Here is a 27,605-nt window from a genome sequence, read left to right on the forward strand (position 1 = left end):
TTGGATCTTCCGACTCAGTTGAGCGCAGTTCATCCCACTTTTCACGTGTCGAATCTGAAGAAATGTCTTGCTGAACCAGAACTTGTCATACCTCTTGAGGAGCTTACTATTGATGACAAACTCCACTTCGTGGAAGAACCTGTTGAAATTATGGACCGTGAGGTCAAAACCTTGAAACACAACAAGATTCCAATTGTCCGAGTCCGTTGGAATGCTAAACGAGGACCCGAGTTCACTTGGGAGCGAGAGGATCAAATGGATCGAAAATATCCTCACCTCTTCACAACTCTACCATCTACCTCAGCTTAAAATTTCGGGACAAAATTTTCATTAATAGGTGGGTAATGTAACGACCCGACTTTTTTGACTTACTTTTGTGCTTGTTACTTTCACGAAACTGCGTATTTGTACGTACTGTGTTGGTTTATATTCTGGGATCTTATTTCATGTTAATTACTTTCGTTAATACCATACAACGTGCGATTAAGTACTTAGTTACTTAACTTGATCCCCGAATGCTTTTATGACCGTTAGTGTCACTTGACGTTTAGAATGAGCTATATGTTTTGATACACGTTTAACTATTGTCGTAATTGGAATATTACGACTACGTAATACTAATTGTTATTTCCTAATAACAATTACTTGGGTTTTTGGTTGCTTAATTACACTTAGTAATTTACTTATACTCACTAGTTAGTCTTGTTGGACTTTCTACCTAGTTGGACTTTAGCCCACCCTACTCTAGCTAATGGACTATTTAATTAGCCCAATTTTAAATGGATTATAACCCATTAAGATGTAGGACAAAAACTCATTTATAAGAGCCAACATACTAGCATTTTTGTTAACCATTATCACAAATGTTGCATGGGATCCTAACAATAAGCACCACCTTTAAACCACCACTAACCAAAAAGCAAAAATGTGTCCCCCTTGTCCCCCCCAAAACCCACGGCCACCACCCCTCACCACCACTATAAATACCAAGCTATTTCCTTCCATTTCACACTTGATCTCATTCACATTTTACACACACTTACTCTCTAATTTTCTCTCTAGTCCTTCTCACTCTATAAAGTGTAAGTTTCAAATTTTCTTCTTCTTCTTCTTCTTTTCTTTCTATTTTCGACATCATCATCATCACTAAAGGATCAAGCTTTTTAGCTTCTTGATCTTGTTATATCTTGAAGATTCAAACTTTGATTTGAATCCTTCAAGAACATGAAAGATTCAAGCTTTCTAGCTTTGAATCTTCATTACTTTGATGGATCTAAGCTCTATAGCTTAAGATCACTTTATTTTTGTTAAAAGATCAAAACTTGCGTTTATGATCTTCATGAAACTAGAAGATCTAGCTTCATGCTTTAAGGATCTTCAAGAACATTCAAGATTCAAGCTTTCTAGCTTTGAATCTTCATTACTTTTGTTGGATCTAAGTTTTCTAACTTATGATCTCTTTTGTTTTGTTGAAAGATCAAAACTTGTGTTTATGATCTTCATGGAACATGAAGATCTAGCCTTTTGCTTTCAAGATCTTCAAGAACATAAAAGATTCAAGCTTTCTAGCTTTGAAATCTCATAACTTTTGTTAAAAGGATCCAAGCTCTCTAGCTTAGGGTTCCATTACTTTGTTTGATTTTACTTGTTTGATTGAATGAAAGTTTGTAGCTTTAGTTGTAGATAGAACTTGTATTTGTGTTAAGACTAAGAACATGATGTAACCTTGGTTCATCATCCTTCTAAAACTCTTAAGTGAGTTGTATTCTTGCTTAGTCTTGACATTGTGTATTGATGGTTGAAACTTGGTCAAAGTGATGCTAAAACATTAAAGAGTTGTACACTTGAAGCTTACACGCATCAAGGATGAGAACCGTGATGAGCATCAAGCACCAAGAAACCCACCGGAGCACTTGTTTACTGTTTTTTGGGGTCTGATCAGACACCTGAGACTTCTGTAAAACTGATTTTCAGATATTTTGTTTCGATTAGATAACTTTTCGTTTAGGACTAGCCTAAATCCGATATACGGTTTAGGATTTATAGCCTTCCGAAAATCACTACGCCTTCGTAACGACGTGCTGAAAATTCTGACCTACTCGTGCTTGAACCGTCACCACGGTCAAATGACTTCGAGTTAGGATCTGAAAATTGGATAGCGGTTGGAGGACTCACATACGGAGCCTTGGCCACTGACCACGCATCTTTTCGGTTTGTATAGAGGTCGTAGTATCTGTCCGAAGTCAGCCTTTTGTTTCGATCTCTATTCTTGTTGAAAACTTACTTTATCTTTTACGAATGATGATGATGATGATGATGATGATACTTAAGACTTAATTTATTCAGTTTTAAACTTTTGGGGACAATATACTGACTTAGTGACCTTTGACTTAGGTTGACAACCTTTCGGACCGACTTACTACTTGCATACTTTTCATATCAACTTTTACTGCTTATTCACTGTGAGTTATAGCTTCCCTTTTTACTTTAACTATTTTTGGGACTAAGAATACATGCACTTTTTATGTTTTACATACTAGACACGAGTATTTAAACTTCATGTATGTGTGGGTGACATAACGGCACAAAGATTCCCCTTAGCTCGGTAACGTTTAGTCCTTGGTTTATGAACCGGTGAACGTGAATCTTAGATATGGATCCATAGGGTTTGACATCCTCACTCGGGCTAGTCGCGCTAGCATTCAACTGGTGTTTAATACTTCGTAAATAGAAGCACTCGCCAAGTGTACTTTTAGGGGGTAATATTACGTTAAGTTAGTTACCGGGTGCCCACGGATAAGCATATACTTTTCATACTATTTTGAATACGAAATCTCGTGGTCTACGTTACATTTCTGATTACAAACAAACTATAGCTCACCAACATTCGTGTTGACCTTTTAAGCGTGTATTTCTCAGGTGCTTAGACGTTGTTGCTTCCGGTGTTAGACTTGCTGTCTTGGTGTTATAGACTTGCTGTTACAGACTCATTGTGTTAGAATTCCGCTGCATTACTTAGAGATGTCTCAATCATGGAACTTTTATTTTGCATTCGCAACTTATGTTATTTTGAATAATGACTTTGTAACGACCTTTGTGTCACGTTATCTTTTGTAAAACATTTTAAGTTACCTTTTCATGAATGCAAAACTTGTTTTTAAAACAGCATGTAGTATTGTACCATGTAATGGACCTATTATTGATGATCCGTACACGTTGATTTTGTACGGGGCGTCACATTAACCATGTGTTGGCATTCAAGGGAGAGTTACCTGCTAGTATTTTTTTTTCAATTAAGTTTGACTAATATTTTACCTTAAAGATGCCTTTCGTGTTTGACATCCATACTTAACCATCTTCATAGACAATAACTTGATAGATGAAGCCAACATATCATCGATCTTGGATAAATCATCTTGAGCCCTTCCTCGTACAATGTTGCTCCAATTCCAGCTTGCCTTTAACCCTAAATCGTCATTACTAATGTTGGAGACTCGATCAGCAACATGTTGCAAACTAAACCCTAAACTCGTCGTTTTAAATCTGGCAGGAACACACTCGCGATCGCGAGCCCACCAATTTCAGTAATATCATTTTTATCGCTTCCAATTCACCAACGTGCTCGATCTTCAAACCTTGAAGCTCTGAGACCACTTGTTAAGAATTTAGTAGGCCCCAACAAGACAAACGATTGAGCACGATCACTAACTCACAAACGACAAACGAATTAACTAAAGAATAAAACGATAAAAATAATGCATAACGACACGGGTATTTAAGGATTTAGACCACGGGCGTAAACCATAAAATTATTCTTATTATTTTAGTGCACACAGTTATAGGTTACATAGGGGTATATTTATAGGGAAAAACAAACAAAGAAATAAGGTTAAAGAGCAAGCTAAGATGTTCAGGAAACTTTGGCCGCGCAGACACTTTTTGCGATCGCAAGCTTCATGCCCTTCTAAAATTCGCGATCGCGAGATCTTCCCGACAGCGTCTTGGAACTTTCTTCTCGAATACTTGCTCCACAAGTTGTAACACCCCAGCTTAACATGACCACAATATTGTCCGCTTTGCCCGCAGGCGCACAGCTTTTTCTTGGAGACCATACACGAGAAGCACTTTCCCAGGAGGTCACCCATCCTGGAAGTGCTCTCGCCCGAGCACACTTAACTGCAGCGTACTCACACATCTGCTCTGCCTGTGGTCCCAAAACGCGTTGTATCATTTAAGCGTGAGTATTACCTTATAATCCCATGATCACTCATGTCCGTGGGCGATGTGGGATTTGCCTAGGGTGTTACATTCACCCCCCTCAGGGACTCATCGTCCTCGATGAGGTTTGCCCCACCACCCCCAATATCACATGAGTAGCTCTGATACCATTCTGTAACACCCCAGCTTAACATGACCACAATATTGTCCGCTTTGCCCGCAGACGCACGGCTTTTTCTTGGCGACCACACACGAGAAGCACTTTCCCAGGAGGTCACCCATCCTGGTAGTGCTCTCGCCCGAGCACGCTTAACTGCAGCGTACTCACACATCTGCTCTGTCTGTGGTCCCAAAACGCATTGTATCATTTAAGCGTGAGTATTACCTTATAATCCCATGATCACTCATGTCCGCGGGCGATGTGGGATTTGCCTAGGGTGTTACACAAGTTGCCTTAAACTCCAAGCTACCCATTCCAGAATCTAGCCTCTGATTTTCTTTCCTTTTTGTTTAAAGATCTCCATATCTCAACATTGTTCACAATTGATTAATCTACCTTGTGTAGTCTTTCTGTTATGAAGGAAAAGCTATCATGTCAAATGAGGAATTCGATAACCTTATGGAAGAACTGATGTGGGAAGGAAGCAGTGTTGTAATGCTAAGTATGGATTTTTTGTAATCGTTTGTCATGTCATCTATTGCATTTTGAATATATCATTCTATTAAGGTATCAGTCATTGTTCTATTTTTATGATGATTTTGATTTATTTACATTGCAGGCACCGATGAACAGCAGTTTCTAGAGGCTTCAATATCTTATGTATCTTGTAACCCGATTATGAGTGATAAAGAGTGTGACCAACTGATGATGCAATTATAGGTAAATCGAGAAATTATCCTTTTCATACAATTCGTATCATCGATCCCCCTCTTTTTCAAAGTTTGATTTTTATATTGTCACACATGTACGATGCAGTTTCTTTGTAATAACTTTCTTTCAGAAAGATGGAAGTGACATAGTGGCTGAGGGTCCACGATGCAGTCTTCGTAGCAGAAAGGTATTATTGCTTTAAAGAATCTTACAATTACTTTTCTTATGGTTTATAAGTTCTGACGCTTTGCGGTTCAGTTTATGCCTTCATGGTTCTAGTCTTCTAGCTATTAGTTTCTTTAAGTTACATCCACAGCTAGCTAAATATTGAAATATTGATAATGCTATCCGCTATGTGTTCATTTCATAGATTATACATGAAACCGTGTCATATCGACATCCATGGCATAAATATTAATTGCAAACATGAAGATTTTATGTTTAAAGCTTAGATGCACTATGAATTATATTATAAATGAAGAATATTCCATTGTCTTTGGTGTAGGTTTACAGTGATCTGACTGTCGATTACCTAAAAATGTTCCTCATAAATGTCCCTGCTGCTGTTGTTGCATTAGTATTGTAAGTGACAGTATACTCATTCTCCATGTTAACATTCTTCTATTGCTTTTTTTTCTTTTTTTTTCTTAGATGCCTCCACTAGGATGACAGATCCACGTTACTAGACCCGGCACATTCTTCTATTGCTTGCTACATAAGAAACTGTCATTAGAATTACATCAACTTGCACTCTAGTTGTTTATACATTTTCTATGGCAGATATTTTTTCCTTGATGATGTCACGGGATTTAAAATCACATATCTTTTGGAGGTAAATTCTGTTGGGTGTCTTTTCTTTGCAGTTGAAATCATTATTAAATACACACACACACAAGGGACTACAATATACTGTTATTTTTCTTTTTGTAAAGAAAAAGAATTAATGGTTTGTTTTCTAACAACTTTTTATCGAACGGCAGTATCGGTATCACTCAGAGTAGATTTAACCATTTGCGATCATAGCCACCCACACACGTTCGTTTTAGGAGGAAACCCAAATCGTAACAATCCAGACAGTACACTTGAAGGTAGGTGAAAACCCAAATCACAACAATCCTAACAGTACGGTCAAGGTTGGAGAACTTGGATCTCGGGGAGATCTCGTTTGGACATTTTTTGGGAGATCTCGGCATCTCGAAAAAATTTCAGGGAGATCTTGGACGTTGACTTACATTGACTTTTTAGTTTTTAATATATATATATATATATATATATATATATATATATATATATATATATATATATATATATATATATATATATATATATATATATATATATATATATATATATATATAGTGGACCAATCCATGGATAAGCACTAAACGGGGTACAAACTAGATAAGTGAATATGGGCCTCACATTTCATAATTTCCTAATCTTATACTAAAAAATGCGAAGGGGTAAAATTGTCATTTACTTATATTTATCATTCCTAGAAGATGCTGATTCACGCTCTCTCTCTCTCCAGGTTGCTTCAGGCCTCATGCCATTCCAACATATATCATCCCTAAAATATGTTGATTCATACTTATTTGTTACACATGTATGTGGTACTAGATCTCATCTAGATTGATCCATGGCTTGATTCGTGTTCATCGCTGCTGTTATTAGATCTCATATCCATTTTTTGACCAAAACCAAAAAAATCAAATGATTTAGGTTTTCAAGGTAATCTGTTTATGTTATGATTCAATTCAGCAATTAACCTTACAACAATTACATCACATCATAACCAATAATCAATGGTCTCTTCAATTCCTTTCTAGCAATCAATTAACTGCTTTGTCTACATTTACCAAGTGCTAGCCCTATTTTTCTTTAGCTGTATGTTCATATATCTATTTACAGTAATAACATTGAATTTGAAGCAGGTAGGGACGAAATTGAAGACTGGTTTAAAGACAACAAAACCTAATCTGACGGAGAGATGTAATGGTAGTAAGAGAATTGGGAGTATTAAAGCTAGAGATGCTTTTGATACAATTGAGACTTTAATTCACCTACTGCTTTCCCTTTTTTTAAACTCAATCTCAACCAGAAGATACACCAGCTTCTAAGGTACAATTCATTTATTTAATCATTTCATTTATACAATATAATATTGTAATATCGTATTGTATATTTGTGCACACACAGACACACTAGGATTTAGGTTACTAATTTCATATCTTTTGTTCTACTTACTGATGTTTGGCTAATATAAATGAATAGTACTGCCTTTTGTTTTTCCTAATTACTTCACTTTTTTTTTTTTTTTTGCTTTTGTTTAAATTTTTATAGATTCATAAATATGCATAAAAATGTTCTCGAAATCTATATTTTTATAAGCTAAAAACATTCGAAATCGTTCAAAAATCGGTGATGAATGATAAATTTATCATTCATCAAAATGAGTGATGAATGGTAAATTTATCATTCATCAAAACGAGTAATTTGAAATTTGATTGATATGATTAGCATTATGATATGATTAATTGATTTTGGGAGTGAATGCATATAAAGTTAAACTAATTTGATACCTATAGCTCATAGGCACATGAGTGTATGTGTGTGGCTGTGTGTATTGGCTTTAATTTTTCTAACTGTGGCTAATGAATATCCAAACTGGAGTAGTGAAGTAACTGTAATTTATTAGGTTAGAAACAACTTCTATAGAAAAGGAAGTATGTATGTAGCAACTTTTTTTTGTCATAATAGGTAGAAGACAATTTGGTTTTGCTCTCGTATGGAGAATTTGTTGGTCTTTTGTGACTAATGTTACCTTGTTGAGATACTAGATGAGGAGGCTTGAATTATTTGAAAGTATACTCAATGAATGACGAAGCTTTAGCCTATAGATTTTGTGATACATGATGACGGGTTTTTTTTGTTACATTGCAGCCTGGTCCACGTGATACGCCATTTCAATGCCTAATAAAGTGAAAATAAGAAAAACTTGATGTTTTATCTATATCTTGCTGCTAGGCCATGTGAGTACAGATATTGTAATCTTTAAATGAAGTGTTTACGTTGTGCTTCCTTATTTGTTTTATTTATGACATGTTATTGATTATTGTACTCTTCCAGCCAATAACCTTGTTTCTTCACCTTAGGTGATGAAAATGTGCAAAGTGTTGAAGTTGGTGTCAAATGTGTTTTGCTGGATTGGTTTGTGAGTGAACTCGAATGGGGATTATTTGTTAGAAGAATCGGAAAGTAATTATCTTGATTCGTGTTATAGAAGTTCAAGTATGTATTTGAAACATGAATTTTTAGATCATTTAAGTTAATAGTATATGATACCATGAATTCTAGTGTAGTATTGTGGTTGTAAATATATTTTTAGATCAGTTAGGTTATTAGTATATGATACCATGAATGATAATATTTTGAAGAATGATAATTTTTTTTCGATGAATGATAACTGTTTTTTAATAAATGTTAACCGTTTTAATATGAATGATATCATTTTTCGTTTATCATTCATAAACTATTTTCATCATTCATCGGGTATTTTATCATTCATCGGGTATTTTTTTATCATTCATCAAGTTCTTTTATCATTCTTCGTTTCTCATTCATCAGATATTTTTATCATTCATTGGGTCTTTTTATCATCAATCGGGCATTTATTTATCATCCATCACGTTCTTTTATCATTCATCGGTTATCATTCATCAACTTTTTTTTATCATTCATTTGGTATTTTTATCATCCATCGGATAAGTTTATCATTCATCGGGTATTTTTTATCATTCATCACGTTTTTTTTATCATTCTTCATTTATCATTCACGAACTATTTCTATCATCATTGGTTTTTTTTATTATTATCATTTATCGGGTATTTTTATCATTCATCTGATATTTTTTTCATTTATCAAGTTCTTTTATCATTCTTCGTTTATCATTCAACAGCTTCATTCATCAAGTATTTTTTTATCATTCATCACGTTCTTTTATCATTCTTCGTTTATCATTGTATTGCAGATATTTTTATCATCAAACGGGTCTTTTTATCATCAATCGGGTGTTTATTTATCATCAGTCACGTTCTTTTATCATTCCTCGGTTATCATTCATCAACTTTTTTTTATCATTCATTTGGTATTTTTATCATCCATCGCGCATTTTTATCATTCATCAGGTATTTTTTTTTTATCATTCATCAAGTTTTTTTATCATTCTTCATTTATCATTCACGAGCTATTTTTATCATTCATTGGGTTTTTTTATATCATTTATCGGGTATTTTTATCATTCATTGGGTATTTTTTTATCATTCATCACGTGCTTTTAACATTCTTCGTTTATCATTCATCAGATTTTCTATCATTCATCGGGTCTTTTTATCATCAATCCGGTATTTATTTATCATCCATCACATTCTTTTATCATTCCTCGGTTATCATTCATCAACTTTTTTTTTATCATTGATTCGGTATTTTTACCATCCATCGGGCATTTTTATCATTCAACAGGTATTTTTTTTTTTATCATTCATCACGTTTTTTATCATTCTTCATTTATCATCCACGAGCTATTTTTATCATTCATTGGGGTTTTTTTTTATCATTTATCGGGTATTTTTATCATTTATCGGGTATTTTTTTTTATCATTTATCAAGTTCTTTTATCATTCTTCGTTTATTATTCATCAGCTATTTTCATCATTCATCGGGTATTGTTATCATTCATTGAGTATTTTTATCATTAATCGGGTATTTTTTTTTAACATTCATCACGTTCTTTTATCATTCTTCGTTTATCATTCTTCAGAAATTTTTATCACTAATTAAGTATTTTTATTATTTATCGGGTATTTTTTTTATCATTCATCACGTTTTTTTATCACTTTTCGATTATCATTTATCAGCTACTTTTATCATTCATTTTTTACTTTTATCATTCGTCTGGTCCTTTTTATCATAAATCACGTTCTTTTATCATTCTTTGTTTATCATTCATCAACTACTTTTATCATTCATTTGGCATTTTTATCAATTATCATGTATTTTTATCGTTCATTGATTATTTTTTTTATCATTCATCACGTTTCTTTATCATTCCTAAATCCACCATACTCTACCTTCCAATTTGGCATATTCCCACGCATAAGAGTATATAGTAAAAGTATTAACTTTTATGATTATATTTGCTTCTCAAGCCATGTATATTTAACAAATAGGAGATATAAATAATAGTCTTTGTTTTTCTTATATGATACTCCGTATCAGTTTCATGTATGTTTGACACACTTATATAACAAATGATCTAATTAAAACGAGTACAAAGTTCTCCTGGCATACTCCATGTATAACAACATTAAAAGCTTACCATCTTTGATAAAAACATGCCAGACAATTAACTTTCTAATTCAACACAACCCACATACATTTTCGTGACACTTAGAATAAAAATCTTTTAATTAGAATAAAACATGGTCATTTTACATATTCTCAACATGGTCATTTTACATATTGTCATTTTACATATCCTAACATTAAAGATGCTAATGGACATTGACCCATTGATGTGTTTGTTGTACCACCAAATCTGTCTACGGTTCGAGCTTCACTCGAAGAAATCTCGTGAACCATGTGTTCGATGGTTTAATAAACGATTGTAACCTGACCATTTCAGTGACCAACTCAAGCTCGTGGTCCGCAGCATTTTCATCTTCACCCAATAGCGATTCGTCTCCATATTCTCCTTCAGAGCTTGTATCCTCTCCAATGTTGTTTAAGTTTGATAACATGACAACTGAGAAGAAAGAATACCCGATCGACCAGCCTCTTCCTGACATTAAAACGACATATATTCGACAGACAAGTTCCGTATTTTTTCGTTCAAGGTGCATCCCTGTTCACGGGCCTATTCTCATGATTGAACTGAATGCCCGTTTGTTCACCCAGGAGAAAATGCACGTAGACGTTACCCATGAAGGTACCACTATACGTCCTGACAATCTGTAAAATGAATAAGGTCATTTGTTCACCATGTAGGTGAAGAGTGCATGATCATGAATATTGGTGAACGAAAAAGTTGCACATAGTGGCTTAGAAAAATAAAATAGAGATGAGATAACAGAGTACAAAGTTATAAAATCGTGATATTACATACACTATATAATTAATATGCACACATTGCATTAATAAAATTTGTAATGAGACCTATTAGGTTCCATAAAAGCCACAAGTAGATTGAAGATTGAAAGTTGAAGATTGAAGCTCTTGTTGTTATCTTCTTCATGTCAATTTATACTCTGTTTCTTGGTACCAAATTTGAGAATATCCTATCTTACTAATTATATAACTTGCATACCAATCAAATTCTGTTGTAGCCTTCAACTTTTGAACCAAAATGACCCCTTTGGGAATTGTTGCTAGAGTCAATCAAGATGAACTTGATTTATTCCCTAATAGTTAAGTATGGAGTAGTATTTTTTTTAAGTAGACCCGTTTAAGATATAACACCACCCTTTTCAACTCATTTATGCGTAAATGAGTCCAAATTTCCACTATTAGAGAAAAAATAAACATTTATATAACACTACCCATCTCACCGTGTTTGTCATCAAAATATGAAACTATATTATACAAAAAGACATACAGTAGAAAACAATATCACCCGAGGTGCCATGTGTTTGCAATATGCAAAATCAATATCTCAGTCACTTTCTTAGGATGTTTTCTGTATATAGGCTGAGTTGAACCTATAATTGACACCCATCAGAATTCATGGAAGAAAAAGAAGACAGAAATTAAAGAAATCAAACGTTTAAATCTTGTTAACAGTCATAACTATGTCAATCTTTTATTCATTTTGACTTCCAGCCTACGAATTTGTTGCTTTTCTGTAGAGAACACCTAAAAGATAACAAAGATCATTCAACAGATCATCAAAAGCATTAGAAACTTTTGATAAATGTAGTTTTATTAATACATTGAAGTGGCTGCATAAAAAGTTATTCGCGAGATACAAAATACCACAGTTATATCAATCGATAATAATACATAACACAACATTCATTGAGACAAATTATCGAACACCTAGTGTGCAATATAGTATGATATATTCAGTCAATCAAACACTACCACTCAAGCAACGAATAATAATAATAATAATTATTATTATTATAATAATAATAATAAAGGTAACTACAAATTAAAAAGAGAAAACCTTGTAAATCGAACATTCATCGGAAATTCGCCATTGTTATTGAAGATTCATCAAAGTAGCCATTGTTTGTTGAATCGGGTGAGAGAGAGAGAGAGAGAGAGAGAGAGAGCTACAGAAGAGATTAAGAAGATGAAGAAGAGGTGAAGAAGAGATTCAGATTGTTGTTTAATTTGATTTTGAGAGGAAGAAAGATGAAGAAGAGATTCATCGTTAGAAACCCTAATATGTTCTTCACGATGTAAATTACGTACCTACCTGTTGTTGTTGCTTTTCTAATATGATAATATGTAAATTGACCATGCTGCCCCTCCGTGTAATTTTTAGGTGAATGAGGTTTTTTGGTAGTTTGTGGTCCAGATTTGCTTATCCAGTTTGTACTCATTTTAAGCTTAGTCATGGATCGTGATATATATATAGTGATTTAATCAAGAGGGAAGCACTTTCTGGGTGGAAGTAAATTTTTTTCGTTTTTTTTAAATTTTTTTTCAGTCATCAAGATCACATGAAAATATGAATATTTAAAAAGAAACTTCGTGATGAATGTTATTATTTTGGCAGGAAAACACTCAGAGAAATAAATGATAACATTCACTGCAATGAATGTTTTGATTCTGAGTTTGTTTTTTTGGGTTTAAAAATTAGGGTTTAGAAATTAGGGGTTAAAAATTGGGGTTTAGCTATTAGGGTTTAGAAATTAGGGTTTTGAGTTTAGAAATTAGGGTTTAGAAAATTAGGGTTTAGATTGAATTTTTAACACGAACGATTTAAAATTTAAGGTTTAGGGTTTAGGGCTTAGGGTTTTGGGTTCGGGAACTAAACCCTAAACCATAAGCCCTAAACCATAAACCCTAAACTCTAAATCGGGCTAGATCTTGAAAAAAACTTCACATATGATGGAACATTCAGGGATTAACATTACGCATGCTGCATGTTATCAGTTTTTTATTCGAGCGTTTTCCCGCCAAAATAATAATATTTATCACAAAATGTCTTTTTTAAATGTTCATATTTTCGTGTACTCTTAATATTGGAAAAAAAAATTCGAAAAAAATGAAGAAATAAAAAAATAAATTTTAATTCTTCCCAAAAAAGTGTTTTCATCTTGATTATGACCTTATATATATATATATATATATATATATATATATATATATATATATATATATATATATATATATATATATATATATATGGGCACGATCCATGAATAAGCTTAAAAGGAGTACAAACGGGATAAGCAAAATAAAATTTTTTTTATGAATTTTTTTTTTACATTCATAAATCTACATTAAAATGCACCTCTAATCAATTTTTTTCATAAAAAAAAAGTTCAAAATCTTTCAAAAATCGATGATGAATGGTAAAATTAACCATTCATCGGGTTAATTTATCATTCATCTTGTTTACGATGAATGATAAAATTAATCAATGCTAAAAAAATCAGATGAATGGTTAAATTAACCATTCATCTGTTTTTTTATCATTCATCATAAACAGATGAATGGTTAAATTAACCATTCATCTGCTTTTTTTTAGCATTGATTAATTTTATCATTCATCGCGAACAAAAATGAATGATAATTAACTAGATGAATGGTTAATTTTACCATTCATCATCAATTTTTACCATTCATCATCGATGTTTACCATTCATCATCGATTTTCGAACGATTTTGTTAAAAAACTTTTTAAAATTTTTTCGTTTTCTTCTATTTGCATATTAAAGGATCGTTTTTTTTAAAAAAAAATTTTTGAAATTTTACTTATCCAGTTTGTGCCCCATTTAGTGCTTATCCATGGATTGGTCCACTATATATATATATATATATATATATATATATATATATATATATATATATATATATATATATATATATATATATATATATATATATATATATATATATAGGGGCAGGATCAATGGGAAAGTAACCAATCGGGAGAAGCGGGGGGAAGCAAAAAAACAAATTTCGTTTTTTTTTTCAAAAAAAATTTTCCGGCATCAAAATCACACGAAAATATGAACATTTAGAAGAGACAATTCGTGATGAATGTTATTATTTATGCGGGAAAACGATCGACAAAAATAACATTCAAGATAATATTGTTCGTGAAGAATATGAACGTTTTTTTCCATGTTTTGTGAAGTAAAATTTAGCCCGATTTAGAGTTTAGGGTTTAGGGTTTGGTGTTTTGGGTTTATTCCATAAACCCAAAACACCAAACCCCAAACCCTAAACCCTAAACTCTAAACCGTTCGTGTTAAAAACTCAATCTAAATCCTAAATCTAAACCCTAAATCTAAACCCTAAACCCTAAATTTCTAAACCCTAATATCTAAACTCTATAAACCCTAATATCTAAACCCTAATATCTAAAACCTCAAAATACGCTCGAAAAACACGATAATTGTTATATTTTACTTCTTCGAGCGTTTTCCCGCCAAAATAAAAACATTTATCACAAAGTGTCTCTACTAAATGTTCATATTTTCACCTCATCTATAATGTTCGTGAACAAAGTTTTTTCAAAAAACGAAAAAAAAACAAATTTGCTTCCCCCCGATTGGTTACTTCCCTCTTGATCCTACCCCTATATATATATATATATATATATATATATATATATATATATATATATATATATATATATATATATATATATATATATATAAGGGAAGCACTTTTTTGAGGGGAAGTAGATTTTTTTCGTTTTTTTGAAAAAAAAATTTCAAGTATCAAGATAACATGAAAATATGAAGATTTAAAAAAGACACTTCGTGATGAATTTTATTATTTTGGCGGGAAAACGCTTGGAGAAATAAATGATAACATTCATTGCAATGAATATTTTGCTTCTAGGTTTGTTTTTTAGGGTTTAAAAATTAGGGTTTAAAGATTAGGGTTTAGAAATTAGGGGTTAAAAATTAGGGTTTAGCTATTAGGGTTTAGAAATTAGGGTTTTGGATTTAGAAATTAGGGTTTAGGTTTTAGAAATTAGGGTTTAGATTGAATTTTTAACACGAACGGTTTAGAGTTTAGGGTTTATGGTTTAGGGCTTAGGGTTTAGGGTTTAAAATTAAACCTAAAACCCTAAGCCCTAAACCCTAAACTCTAAATCGAGCTAGATCTTATGGAAAAAAACGCTCGAAGCATTACAGAAGGCCGTTTGTTTAGGCAACGTTACAGAAGGCCGAAGAAAGATGTTACTGTAAATTTACACAGATTTTTACCTTTATAAGGCAAAAGGCCGTTTGTTTAGGCAGCGTTACAGAAGCGTGCATTTACGTTCAATCATAGTCAGTGTATGTTCATGTGTATAAACATGTGGCCCTGATTATGTATGTTCATATGTAAATTTGAGAACCACCGAAGCTTGGCTTGAGTGGTATGGGGTGAGATTCAACTTGGGGTACTACCAACCCAGGTTCAATTCTCACTCCAAGCAGGGAGTTTCCAACCTTTGATGGTACTGCCAACATCAATGCGATTTGGGAAGGTCTCTGGGGGGTTTTCCCAACCTTCGATGGTACTGCCAACATCGTCGCGAATTCCTCCTAACGTGTTTGTGGGTGACAAATGAGAGTATTCGATGTCGATATCGCCGTTAAAAAAATATATGTAAATTTGAGATTTAACACATGCTCTGTTCATACAATGCAGTTGTTTATCTAATAACCCCCCACATTGTACAAGATTTCTTTGACTTAGATTCAAAAATCATGTAACATGGGAAGATTACTAATTCTTGTGGCAAGAAAGAATGAATCACGATTCAAAGAATGAATCACGATTCACCATGTTATTGCAATACACAACCCAAAGAAACTACAAATGTGTTGCATTACCTGGTAAAATTTGAGTCCAGACCCGCATCTTTAACACTCTTAAATTGATTAATGCGAGTATAAGTGACTGACAATTATAATACCAAAATAGACAATGTTAAACGTAGTCCTAAAAGCTACGTTTAAACTTACTATATGAACTCAGTTGAATTAAATGTAAACTATAAATATTATTTACTATATGAACTCAGTTGAATTAAATGTAAACTATAAATATTATTTATAATATTAATTTCTTAAAGCTACCCTTAACATTGTACTACTAAAAATATTAAGTTGGTCAATTACGATATTTTACGTTATGTTCCGGGGGTTTTATTTGAAAAGAAAGGAAAAGAATTGGAAAAAGGTAAAAAATATTTCGTCTGAGGTGTTTCTTTATCTTGTATTTTAGTCTTCTTGTTCATATGCTCTAAATTCTAACGCTTATTATTGTGTTTAATTTGTTCTTATTAGTCGTTTTTTTTTTCAGGTGTAGAATATTTCTCTTTTGAATTGCCACAAAACAGAAATTATTGTTCATGTCGTCACAATAAATCGGCCACAATGGATAACACAAAACAGAACAAACTAACAGTCTTTGGGAAAAAATAAAAAAATAACTTATAAGATCCCCTTATTACAAGGAGTAATATAGACAAAAAGACAAAAACTACACTAAACAAGACACTATTTGGAGTGAGACTATTTTTACTTTAATGTATGCGACTTAATTAGGTTACCTCATATTCGTTTATCAACTCTTTACCGTATCCACCCCAAGAAACGCTATGAGTAAGATTTGAACATGAGACCTCACCTCAACTATTGAAAAACTAACACTAACAGTTTGTATATTTTTGTTTTTAACTTTTCTCATCCTTTCATCTATATAATAACTCAGACTCATTGTAGGACATCAGTTTACTTATGCATCAAATGGCTTCCCTTCCCGTCTTAACCATTCTTGAAGCGAACCAAGTATCACCACCTCCGGCCACCGTAGTCAACAAGTCATTGCCGTTGACTTTCTACGACATACTTTTTCTTGATTTACCTGCGGTTAACAATTTGTATTTCTATACACTTCCACTCACCAAAACTCATTTCATTCACACTATTGTTCCCACCCTTAAACACTCTATATCAATTACCCTTCAACATTTCTTCCCTTTTGCAGGCAATTTATTTATATTTCCTTCTTCTACTAAAAAACTTCCCGAAATTCGTTACATTGATGGTGATTTTGTCAAGTTCACAATCGCCGAATGTAATCTTGATTTCGATCATCTTACAGGAAACCATCCTCGAAATTGTGATGAGTTTAACCTTCTTATACCTCAACTTGAAGAAACCACTTATAAAACATCCGATTACATAAAACTCGCAACTTTCTCGCTTCAAGTGACAGTTTTTCCAAGTAACGGTTTCTCTATAGGAATGGCACGTCACCATAGTCTAGGAGATGCTAACACACTTTTTTATTTCTTGAAGGCATGGACATCAATTGCTCGATGTGGTACAAACGACGCGTTTTTAGCTAATGGAACGTTACCAATGTACGATAGATTGGTGAACTATCCCGAACTCGATAAAAGTTTTTTAAAATATGCCAACATCGAGGCTTTTTTCAGTCAAGAATATAAACCTAGTAACCTATCTGCAACCGATAAGGTTCGTGCAACATTTGTGTTGACACGAACCGTTATTTATAGGTTGAAAAATAGGGTTTTGTCCCAAATACCAACAACATCGTCACATATATCATCTTTTATTGTTGTTTGCGCTTATATTTGGTGTTGTGTGGCTAAAACACGCAACGATGAAAAACAAATGTTTTACATCCCTATAGAATGTAGGAAACGTTTGGATCCACCTATTCCGGCTTCATATTTTGGTAATTGTATTAGGCTGTGTATAAGTATCGCGAAAACTAGCCTTATAACGGGAAATCAAGGAATTATAAATGCTGCGAAAATACTCGGAGATAATTTACACAAAGAGTTAGCTGAAAAGGATCAACTGGTGAATGATTATTCAACATTTAACTTCGACGAAATGCCAAGATCGATGATATCAATTTCAGGAACATCGAAATTTGTTTTTTATGATATGGATTTTGGTTGGGGAAAACCTAAAAAGTTGGAATTAGTTTCAGATGGTTATGGTCTAAACGTATCTATTTATGCATCCAAAGAGTGTAACCAAGATTTAGAGATTGGTATTTCTCTTACGGTTGCCGAAATGCAACTCTTTGTTCATGTGTTCAACGAAGGGCTAGAACTCTAATATTTCCTTGATCCGACAAGCATACAATACAAGAAATATATCTCTACATCTTACAAACCACATGGGTTACATCTGACATGTCAGTTTGACATTCATCCTGACAAATTCCCTCCACGTGTAATTTACTGATAATTACTGATTAATTAGGTTAATCCTAAAAATTTTACACCTGTACCAATCACACACGACATTATACCACCGTTAACAAAAATTATGCATTTAAAATAGAATAAAATAGAAAAAGGAAACCGTTCCCCAAATCATCTCTCTCTCTTATAACCTCATAAACCCTAACCCTTTCGCCGGCGAAAATGACCGTAATTTGGCGTAATCGAACTCCACACTACAACTAATTTTTTTTGTTACAATTTTACGAATCATATGGTATAAATTTTGGGTAATGTGGTTTTTTTCCTGACATCTAATTCTTGTCTATCGACCATAAAAACAGAAGCGATTTAACAAATTGAAACAAGGTATGCGACCTTAAGACGTGGCGGTTTCGGTTGTCGTAGTGGACCAGTGTTCGATTCGGCGGCGGACGCAGTGGTGGTGGCTGATTCGGCTGTTCATCTTCTTTAATCAAGGTATTATGCTTATTTGGGTTTTGGATATGATATTAATTTGTATGTGTGTATCAATTTGTATTTAGGTTTTCAGATTGGGTTTTCACTTTCAACTTTTCAAATCCATTTGCAGACCGGTTGTTCATCTTCTTTAATCAAGGTGTTATGCTTATTTTATAATTATAATCTCCAAAATTTTTGAAGTTACTTGCTATAAGATATTTTAAAACGATAATAACTCAGTTCATACTACTCAAAATATCAGTTTTTTTTTTTACTAATTACAGAATATAGAAAAAATAGGTTCAGTAATCATCTCCCTAACAAGCATATGTCGTAGTTATGTTGTTATCATTCAATTTGTTAGTTATTTTTAATGTAATGTAATTTTGCTTGGTAAGTCGTTTTATCCTCAAAATGTTATTTTGTTAACTGTGTATGATTTAGCACATAATCAATTAAAGAGATACTACGTATACAACTTTCATATGAATTGTTTTTTGGAATTTTAAAAGTAAATATAATAAATTTCAAAAAATGGCAGGTTGTTATTTCACACTGAGGCATGGAATGCATAGAAAACTAGAGTTGTAGATAATCTATCAATGGAGTTGCAAACAAAAGGGATTCAGCTTCCATATAATAGTCTTATAATTGTTTACTTTCAGTAATTGTTTAGTCGTTTTCAATCGGTATTCGTGATTATGACCTATTTTCCCATTTTTCAGATCAAGTGAAGATTTGGGTTGAGGCAATTTAACTCAAATCGTTGACATCATTGTTTCATGATTTAATCTTCAGCTGGTCTCCATTCTCGGTTCGTCTTTATCTTCTATTCGTATAAATGTTCTTTCAATTTTAAAAACAACAGCTGCCTACACTTGAATTGATGCAAGATTACATGTTCACATCATTAGCTTGCACTTCAATACTAATGTTTAATCTATTTTTATGGCAGGTATTTAATGTTAATCTGCAATACGCCAAGGTTAAGGAATCTGCAAGTTGGCCATCCAGTTCTGGAAAAGCCAGTAACAATTTTTTAGGTATTGTCCTGTTTTAAAGTACTTGGTGTATTTATAAGTTAGTATCTAAATTTGAATGTTCATTTATGCCACAATATTGATTCTGTACAGTACTTTGATTTGATGAATATCTTAACCATTTCAAAAGGGTCAAAACTTCTTCACCTTAGAACGAGTATTTAGGAATTGACAGGCAGGTATACAAACTTCCAAAACATACGAGCATCACCATTTTCATAATGCTACTTTGAGTTTAAACCATTTAACCAACTAAAGAACGCAACCGTTGCAGGTAACATTATATACTCTCTAATGCTGCTCGGACAACTAAAAGGTAAGTCAATATTTCAAGCTCGTAAAGGTCAATGTGACCTGAAATCGTTGTTGTTATTATTATAGTTATTTAGTTATACATTTATCGCTCACTTACTACCGTAGTTTTTAATCGTTACAATCACGTAAATCCGAATATGCGTGATGTAAGTCTACTTAGCAGTATTCTTTAAGAAATTTCTGAAGGGGGATTTAAAGTTGTTGTGGACTTGATCAAGTTTAAGATATCTGTAACAATCAAAAGTCTCATAAACAATACCTGATCAAGTTTCGAATTATCAATAAACATAATGGAAATGATTGTGGTTTGGATGTTATAGAGTGCAAAGCAGATTCACCCATTTGGACCCTTTTATTGGTGTCAAATTGGGTAATGGTAGATATAGTTGATGTGCACTATAATGTTTTCAAGATGGTTTATGTTCGTGTGTACTGTTAGCTGGAAATAGAGCCTAATTTTGTGTATAAGTTTTTATGGTGATATTTTTATATATTTATAACTTGACCATTAAATTGCATTGAAAAATGATTTTTGGGATTTGAAGTACCTTATTAGAATAGCGTATAAAAGTGTTTTACATTTGTATTAGCATAGTATATGTGCAATGTGGACTGTTCTTCTTGACTCAATGTTATCTTAATTTGGTTTTTTATGTTGTATCATGATTGTGATTATTTAGTGATTGTTTTTTAATACTTCCTTTTTGGGTATGAATTGTGGAATGTTGTTATTGACTTATTGAATCTGGATTTGGTTTTAGTTTAGATGAGATTACATTATTGTGAGTTGACACTCGATTTTAAGATGCTAACAAGATCAATGTGATATGCTTGAGCTTTGTTTAATTTGAAATGTAATTGTTCCCTGTTCTTCGTGCCAATATGGGCAGTCTGGGTAATGGGTCGAAACAATAGTAATTTCTTTAAGGCAAGTTCAAATAGGTCGTTTGACAGTAAATCTACTTTGTCAACAAAAAAATAGATCTACACTAATGATCTTATTATCTTCTTATTTTTCTTTACTACTGTTATTTACTATTTCTTATTTGACAGGTATTCCGCTTGACTATTTCTGATTTAACAGAAATTCGGTAGTATACGATTACATTCGGTAGTATCCGCTTGACTATCTCTAATCAGTAAGATTTATTGAAATCAATTGTCTTCTTTGTGCTTCTCCGTTTCCGATTACATTGCACTATACGATTTACATGACATACAATGATCAATCCTTGAGTTTAAACAACCAGTAGATGTTTTAACAAATTACTACTACCTTGATATTATTATTCTTAATCTTAATTATCATTCTTTGAATTATTATGTTAATGTTAATGTTAATCTTAATCTTTCTGTTATAGCTATTGGTCAATAACATAATTCGGATCAAAGTGAAATTGTCGCTGTTGAAGGTTCAAGATGGACATGGATATGAAGCTGATATTGTATCAAGCGATTGTAATGGATGAACAGGTAAATTTTTGTTCCTTATGTATCATTTAGTTAACTTCTTTAAATTAAATTTATTATTTGTAGTTAAAAATTTGTAACGCTGTGATTTGTGAGTTGAATGTTAAATAATGATATCGGTCATGCTATTTTTACTATTTACTGTTAAAATGTATGTATGTCTTTTACATGTCGTTGTAATACCATAACTTTGAGTTTTTCAAGTGATCATGGTTAATCCTTTAAAGGGATTTAAAATTACTACTTCACTATTTCGTTTTGTTATTGTTACTGGTGATGCTGTGATTGTCAAGATATGATTATTGTATGACATTTATCATGTAACGCTACTATTACTTCTTTTGAAGTAATGTTATAATGATAGATATAAGTAAAAATGGAATATGTGAACTTATTTGCACTTTTACTTAGTTGAGCTATTGGTAAAGTGCTACAGGAACAAATCTTAGGGGGTTTTAGTAAATGAGCCTGGCTTGTCACTCTATGCAATTCAAGCCTAAAATGAATTTGATTGACCATCTATAGTAAGAAAGGAATATATGTGTCTTCTTGCTTGGTGACATTCTTCAATGTGAAGTTGGTCTACAAATACTTAATTTATTTTGCAACTTGGAAATACTTATGTTGATCCATATAATTAAAAGGTTGATTGTTATTATAGTATATTACGAATCGAGTGAGTGTTTCAAGGATTTTATTCATCATCCAGACGTGAATGATGATGTCGTCTATCCCTTTCACAAAGATTCAAGCTATGAAGTTCATAGGAACTTATTCAATTTCGATTTTCTCGATTTCTCAATTATTGCAATCACCATCATTCTACTCTCAGATTTATCTTCAATATTTTTAGGTACTTTTACGGTTTCGTTCGTTAAATCATTTGTGATGTCAAGGATACTATCATCATCAGGTTTATGATTAAATCACATTAAGCCCTTGTTAGGTAATTCTAATGGTCAAAAAATAAAATGGGTTATATTAGTTACCATCAAAATTGGAACATGGGTTGATGGTTAATACATGCACGTAAGTATGTAGTTTAGTAAGTAAAGTTTTGGTAGTTAATTAGCTAGCAATGAAGTGGGTCTCATGTTGACCAAGTTTTTAGGAGAAAGTGGAGTGTTTAATTCCTATCATTTAAGTAGTACGTGGGTAGTGGAGGTTAGGATATGTGATCTTTATTTGTTTGCAAGTAACCGTACTTGTTAGTTAGTATTATAAATATTGTAATTCATTTTATGGAATGGAAAGTAAAGAGTATTGAAAATGTAGTCTGCCGAGTTCTTTTGCTTTCAATTCAATTTATATTATATATATTTTGAGTATGTTGTGAGCATGTTTTAATAGTCAATATGAATATAAGCAAGAAGGAACGTTTATGTTCCAACAGCCCTTTCACCGATCGTATTTCAAAAACTCAGAGTTTATTAACAGAGTACTACAATGTATATCGTCAAAATAATAAATATAGGTTTTTATATAATAACTATTCAGGATGTTTCTACAATTTTGCCTCAAAGAATGTTTATGGGTGGTTCTGTTATTGACTTAACTATTGCTCAAGGGCCTACACTAAATGGGAGCATGTTTATGGGTTGTTGGTTTGATCAAAGTGTATATATTGTGGTAATAATACGAAGTATTTTCTGGTAATGCAGTTGGAAGGGCTTATCATAAATGTGAGAATTGGTAATAATAGTTGTTTTGGTGGTTGTGGTGATATTATACATTGATAAAAGGTGTGATATGAATAATTCTGGAAAATATTGTGCAACCTATAAGTGTCTGTTATTATCTATTATCTATATAATAATTTGTCAATTTTATGTAGGATTTGAGGTTTCAAGTATAATTTTCAATCCATCAAACTGGGTATGCACATTGTATAATTTTCAATATATTCATTCATAGCGTTTACGATACATAAATATACAATAAATTTGGTTTCAATACATATATTATTAGTATACTGTTTCGTCATTTGTAAGTGTAACATACAAATATTTTTCGTTGAAATACAAGATCATAACTCATTTTTTATGGTCGTAGCGAAAACAATCACATTGAAATACAAGATCATAACTCATCATTCATTACCATACTTTCTACATCAAATGCTACACTTGGAACTTCGATTTTGCTGAAAACTTGTCACAAAATTGTATCAGTCTGTTTTTACCTATTTTAGTTTAGAACAACTATCAATAACTCATTTTTAACATTTCTTTAATTTCAATGCATATACATTATAATAAAGTGTTTTGTCATAAAACTGCTATTAACAACAAACAATGTTGTACAAATATTAACGATTAGGAAAACTATTTTTTAGAGCTACCGTGCAACGCACGGGCTCTTAAAATCTAGTAGATTCACAAAGGGGAGCATCAAAAAGGCTATCTGGTTTAGACTAACAATAAACGATGAGTCATATCAAAAGTCTGATAACAGATTTAACTTGTTGAAATTAAAAAGTGTTGCAATGCATATTTATTATTTGGGGTTAAAATTTCGTTTATATATATGTCATGTACATTTCAAATTAAAATTTGTGTACATGAGTTTGGCTATGTTTAGGGACTACAAGGCCAAACCAGACTCGGCTAAGTCGAACCTTTTTTAACCGCGGTCAGGAGTTACTGACTAAGCTCACTAGAAGTGAAGCCACACTACAAGAAGTTCACAAAATCGGACGACGCTTTTCCGAAAGACATCGTCCGAAAAAGTTCAGTAAACGACAAATAAATCTACTTTTTGGCCAGCTTTTCTGAAAAGTTTAACAAAAACTTTTCCGGACGACACTATGTCGGAAGGAAACCACGGGCTGTGTCGAAGCTTTTTGACTGATATGGGACAAGTAGTCCACCTCTAGTAATACATCATCAATATCAATTCATTCAATTCGATATAACAAATAAAACATACTCAAAAAAAGATTAGAAAAACAAAATATGTATCAGAATCAATCGCAAAGTCAAAAATCAAAACCCAAATGAACAGTTGAAGTTCTAAAAGTCATAAATACGTGAGAACGCAAATGAAGTGCTTAAATAGTGTAGAAAATATAGTACCCAAAAATATATTAAAACAATATATTCGTTATAATAAACAAATCAAATATAATGAAATAGACATACCTTGAAAAGCGTATAATGGAAATGATATCACGAAGAGAAGCCGAAAGATATTCAACAACAAACCGAGACCCGTGTTTGACACGGTTCCCTTAAAACAGATTCGCCGTCTACACGTCGTCTGTTTCCCAGGGTACAACGGTCGATACAACGGTCGATATAGTTATACTTCCGGACTTAACCACATGCCTGAAAATGTTATCTTGAAAAGCTCTTTGTAAGATTAACAATTTCCTTGTCGAAAATTGATGAACACTGTGCTAACCAAATCTTACGTGAACTTCGATTGTGTGTGCTTTTTGTTTTCATGAGCCAATTTTCTATGTCTTCAACCAGAGACTACAATCTCTATTCATATATGCCATGAGGAAAACCAAAAGATGGTGACTTAATGACAATAAAAGTGTCATCATTATTGACAAGTTAAAGATATGAAAAGTCGCAATAATTGTAACATTTAACCATATTATTTAACATCAATTTAATTCACACATCATATTTAATTGATTTTCTAATAAATCAATTAAATTTTCCAACAATCCCTATATATGCCATGAGGAACACCAAAAGATGTGACTTAATGACAATAAAAGTGTCATCATTATTGACAAGTTAAAGATATGAAAAGTCACAATAATTGTAACATTTAACCATATTATTTAACATCAATTTAATTCACACATCATATTTAATTGATTTTCTAATAAATCACTTAAATTTTCCAACAAATAGCATAAACATACCAGTAGTTGTAGTCTATTTTTAGCTGGTCACTATGGCCCATTATATCTCTATCCAACTTGGGAAATTTGTTATCCCAAATCTCTCTTCTATCTTGACATCCCTTCTCTGTATCTTAAATATGTTTTTCGCAGATGTAGTAACGCCCACGCACATTGTCATGTATAACACCGATAATGATTTGCAGCCGTTACCCAAAGCTAGTAATCCTCTGTCACAAAGGTTCGCGTAGTAGTTCACATGTAGTCTCTCCATATTTTTACAACGCAATCCAATCGATTCCCAACTAGGGAGCCCTATATTATGACAATATGATAAGTTTAATTCTTGCAGAGTAGGACACCCTATTGAGATTTTCATCATGCAATCATCCGTAACAAAAGAGCATTTTGAAAAGTCAATAATTTTAATATATTTAGCAATGCCAGAACCAATTGCCGCCAAACCACGTTCATGAGTATTCATACAATGTTTATCGGAATAAGTAACTTCTAGATACTGGAGACCACCTCCGCTTAAAAATCCAGTCGGATAAAGGACATGAGAATCTGCTTTTAAATAAGCCAAAGTTGGTGAAATACTCTGGGATCTTACACCAACAACTTTATCACAACCAGTTATTTTGAGTGCTCGAAGTTGAGGGCAATTTCGGCTAAGAAACCAAATTCCGTTGTTTGTTATTCGATGGCAACAGAGAAGACTTATGGTTGTTATTGATTTACAATATTTTGTTAACGTTTTTAATCCATTGTCCGTAATGGCACAATAAGAAAGATTAACAACCGATAACAATGAAGGTGAGTGAAAACGACAAAAAATGTTTAGAGATTTATCAAGAAATATTGCATCACGGTTGTATAACTTGCGCAATTTGTTTGATGGGCTGTAACCATCAAAATATTTACTATTCAAAATTACGATTTCAAGAAAACGATGACAAGTTCGGCTAAAAGATTTTCGATCACTCACATTGTTTAATTTTTGATAAATCGGGCACAAAGGGTCATCAGGAAGTTGTGTAATACACATGATATGCTTTCCATAACTTAAACCCATTTATGTGTTGATAACGCTTAAATCTTGATCAATCATATATCATGCATTACTGTAAATCAGAAAGAATAAAGGTACAAACAATACATTAATTATTATTACCAAAATCAATTAATGTAGTAAAAAAATATAACATCACCTATATGATTGATTGTATTCTTTAAATCGGTAGCCTTAACAATGATGCCACTGAAAGCGCCTATGTATTCGTAGAGTCTAGAGACTTGTTCACAATTGGATTTATATGTAGAATTTCTTCCATGGGCTTTTTAAAATTCAGAGAATATGTATACTTCTATTTTATTTGTTCACAATTTTAGTCCTGAAATTTATCAAATTTAGACCTCGACAAAATTATGTTGTTAGTCCCTAAATTTGTTGGAAATTGCACAAATAGACCTAAGGTGTTTTTTTTGACGAGAATGGCTCTAATGTTTGCACTTATTATGCGATTAGTCCCAAAAACTAACAAGCAGTCAAATTTCATTAAGTACCCAATTTGTGCGTCATATTATCCTTTTCCCTTCAACCCTACAACATTCACTTCTTTTCAATCTTCTCTGATCACAACAATGACCGATTTATCCCCTGTCGATCCGCATCCAATTTCGACTTCTTCAACATTTCCCCGCCGCCACCACCGCCGCCATCCTCCGCCACCCGCGGTGAAGACACCTCATCATCATCCGACACCTATACCGCCCTTTTAAGAACCGCATTATCCGGGTCGGATTTGGGATTTGTTGTTGCACCCGGTACCCCTGATAAAAAAGTTCTCCGGTGACTACTTCGCGGAACATTTTACGGTTTAAAAGTGAGACTATATGATCATATACATAGCATTGTATATGTA

The 27,605-nt window shown here is 32.7% G+C and overlaps 2 protein-coding genes across 2 annotated transcripts; one reads left to right on the forward strand and one right to left on the reverse strand.

The window, feature by feature from the left end:
• Positions 1 to 17,077: 17,077 nt before the first annotated feature.
• LOC139902042 (malonyl-coenzyme A:anthocyanin 3-O-glucoside-6''-O-malonyltransferase-like) lies at positions 17,078 to 18,427 on the forward strand. Its single transcript, XM_071884700.1, has one exon. It carries the CDS (start codon positions 17,078 to 17,080, stop codon positions 18,425 to 18,427), a length of 1,350 nt encoding a protein of 449 aa, XP_071740801.1.
• Positions 18,428 to 25,741: 7,314 nt separating this feature from the next.
• On the reverse strand, positions 25,742 to 26,755 carry LOC139902043 (F-box/LRR-repeat protein 12-like). Its single transcript, XM_071884701.1, has one exon. It carries the CDS (start codon positions 26,753 to 26,755, stop codon positions 25,742 to 25,744), a length of 1,014 nt encoding a protein of 337 aa, XP_071740802.1.
• Positions 26,756 to 27,605: the final 850 nt, after the last annotated feature.

This window comes from Rutidosis leptorrhynchoides, chromosome 3 (genome assembly GCF_046630445.1).
Source record: "Rutidosis leptorrhynchoides isolate AG116_Rl617_1_P2 chromosome 3, CSIRO_AGI_Rlap_v1, whole genome shotgun sequence".
NCBI lineage: Eukaryota > Viridiplantae > Streptophyta > Magnoliopsida > Asterales > Asteraceae > Rutidosis > Rutidosis leptorrhynchoides.

Coding starts and splice junctions, on each gene's coding strand:
- LOC139902042 (XM_071884700.1), top strand. CDS start 17,078: ATGGCTTCCCTTCCCGTCTTAACCATTCTTGAAGCGAACCAAGTATCA.
- LOC139902043 (XM_071884701.1), bottom strand. CDS start 26,755: ATGGGTTTAAGTTATGGAAAGCATATCATGTGTATTACACAACTTCCT.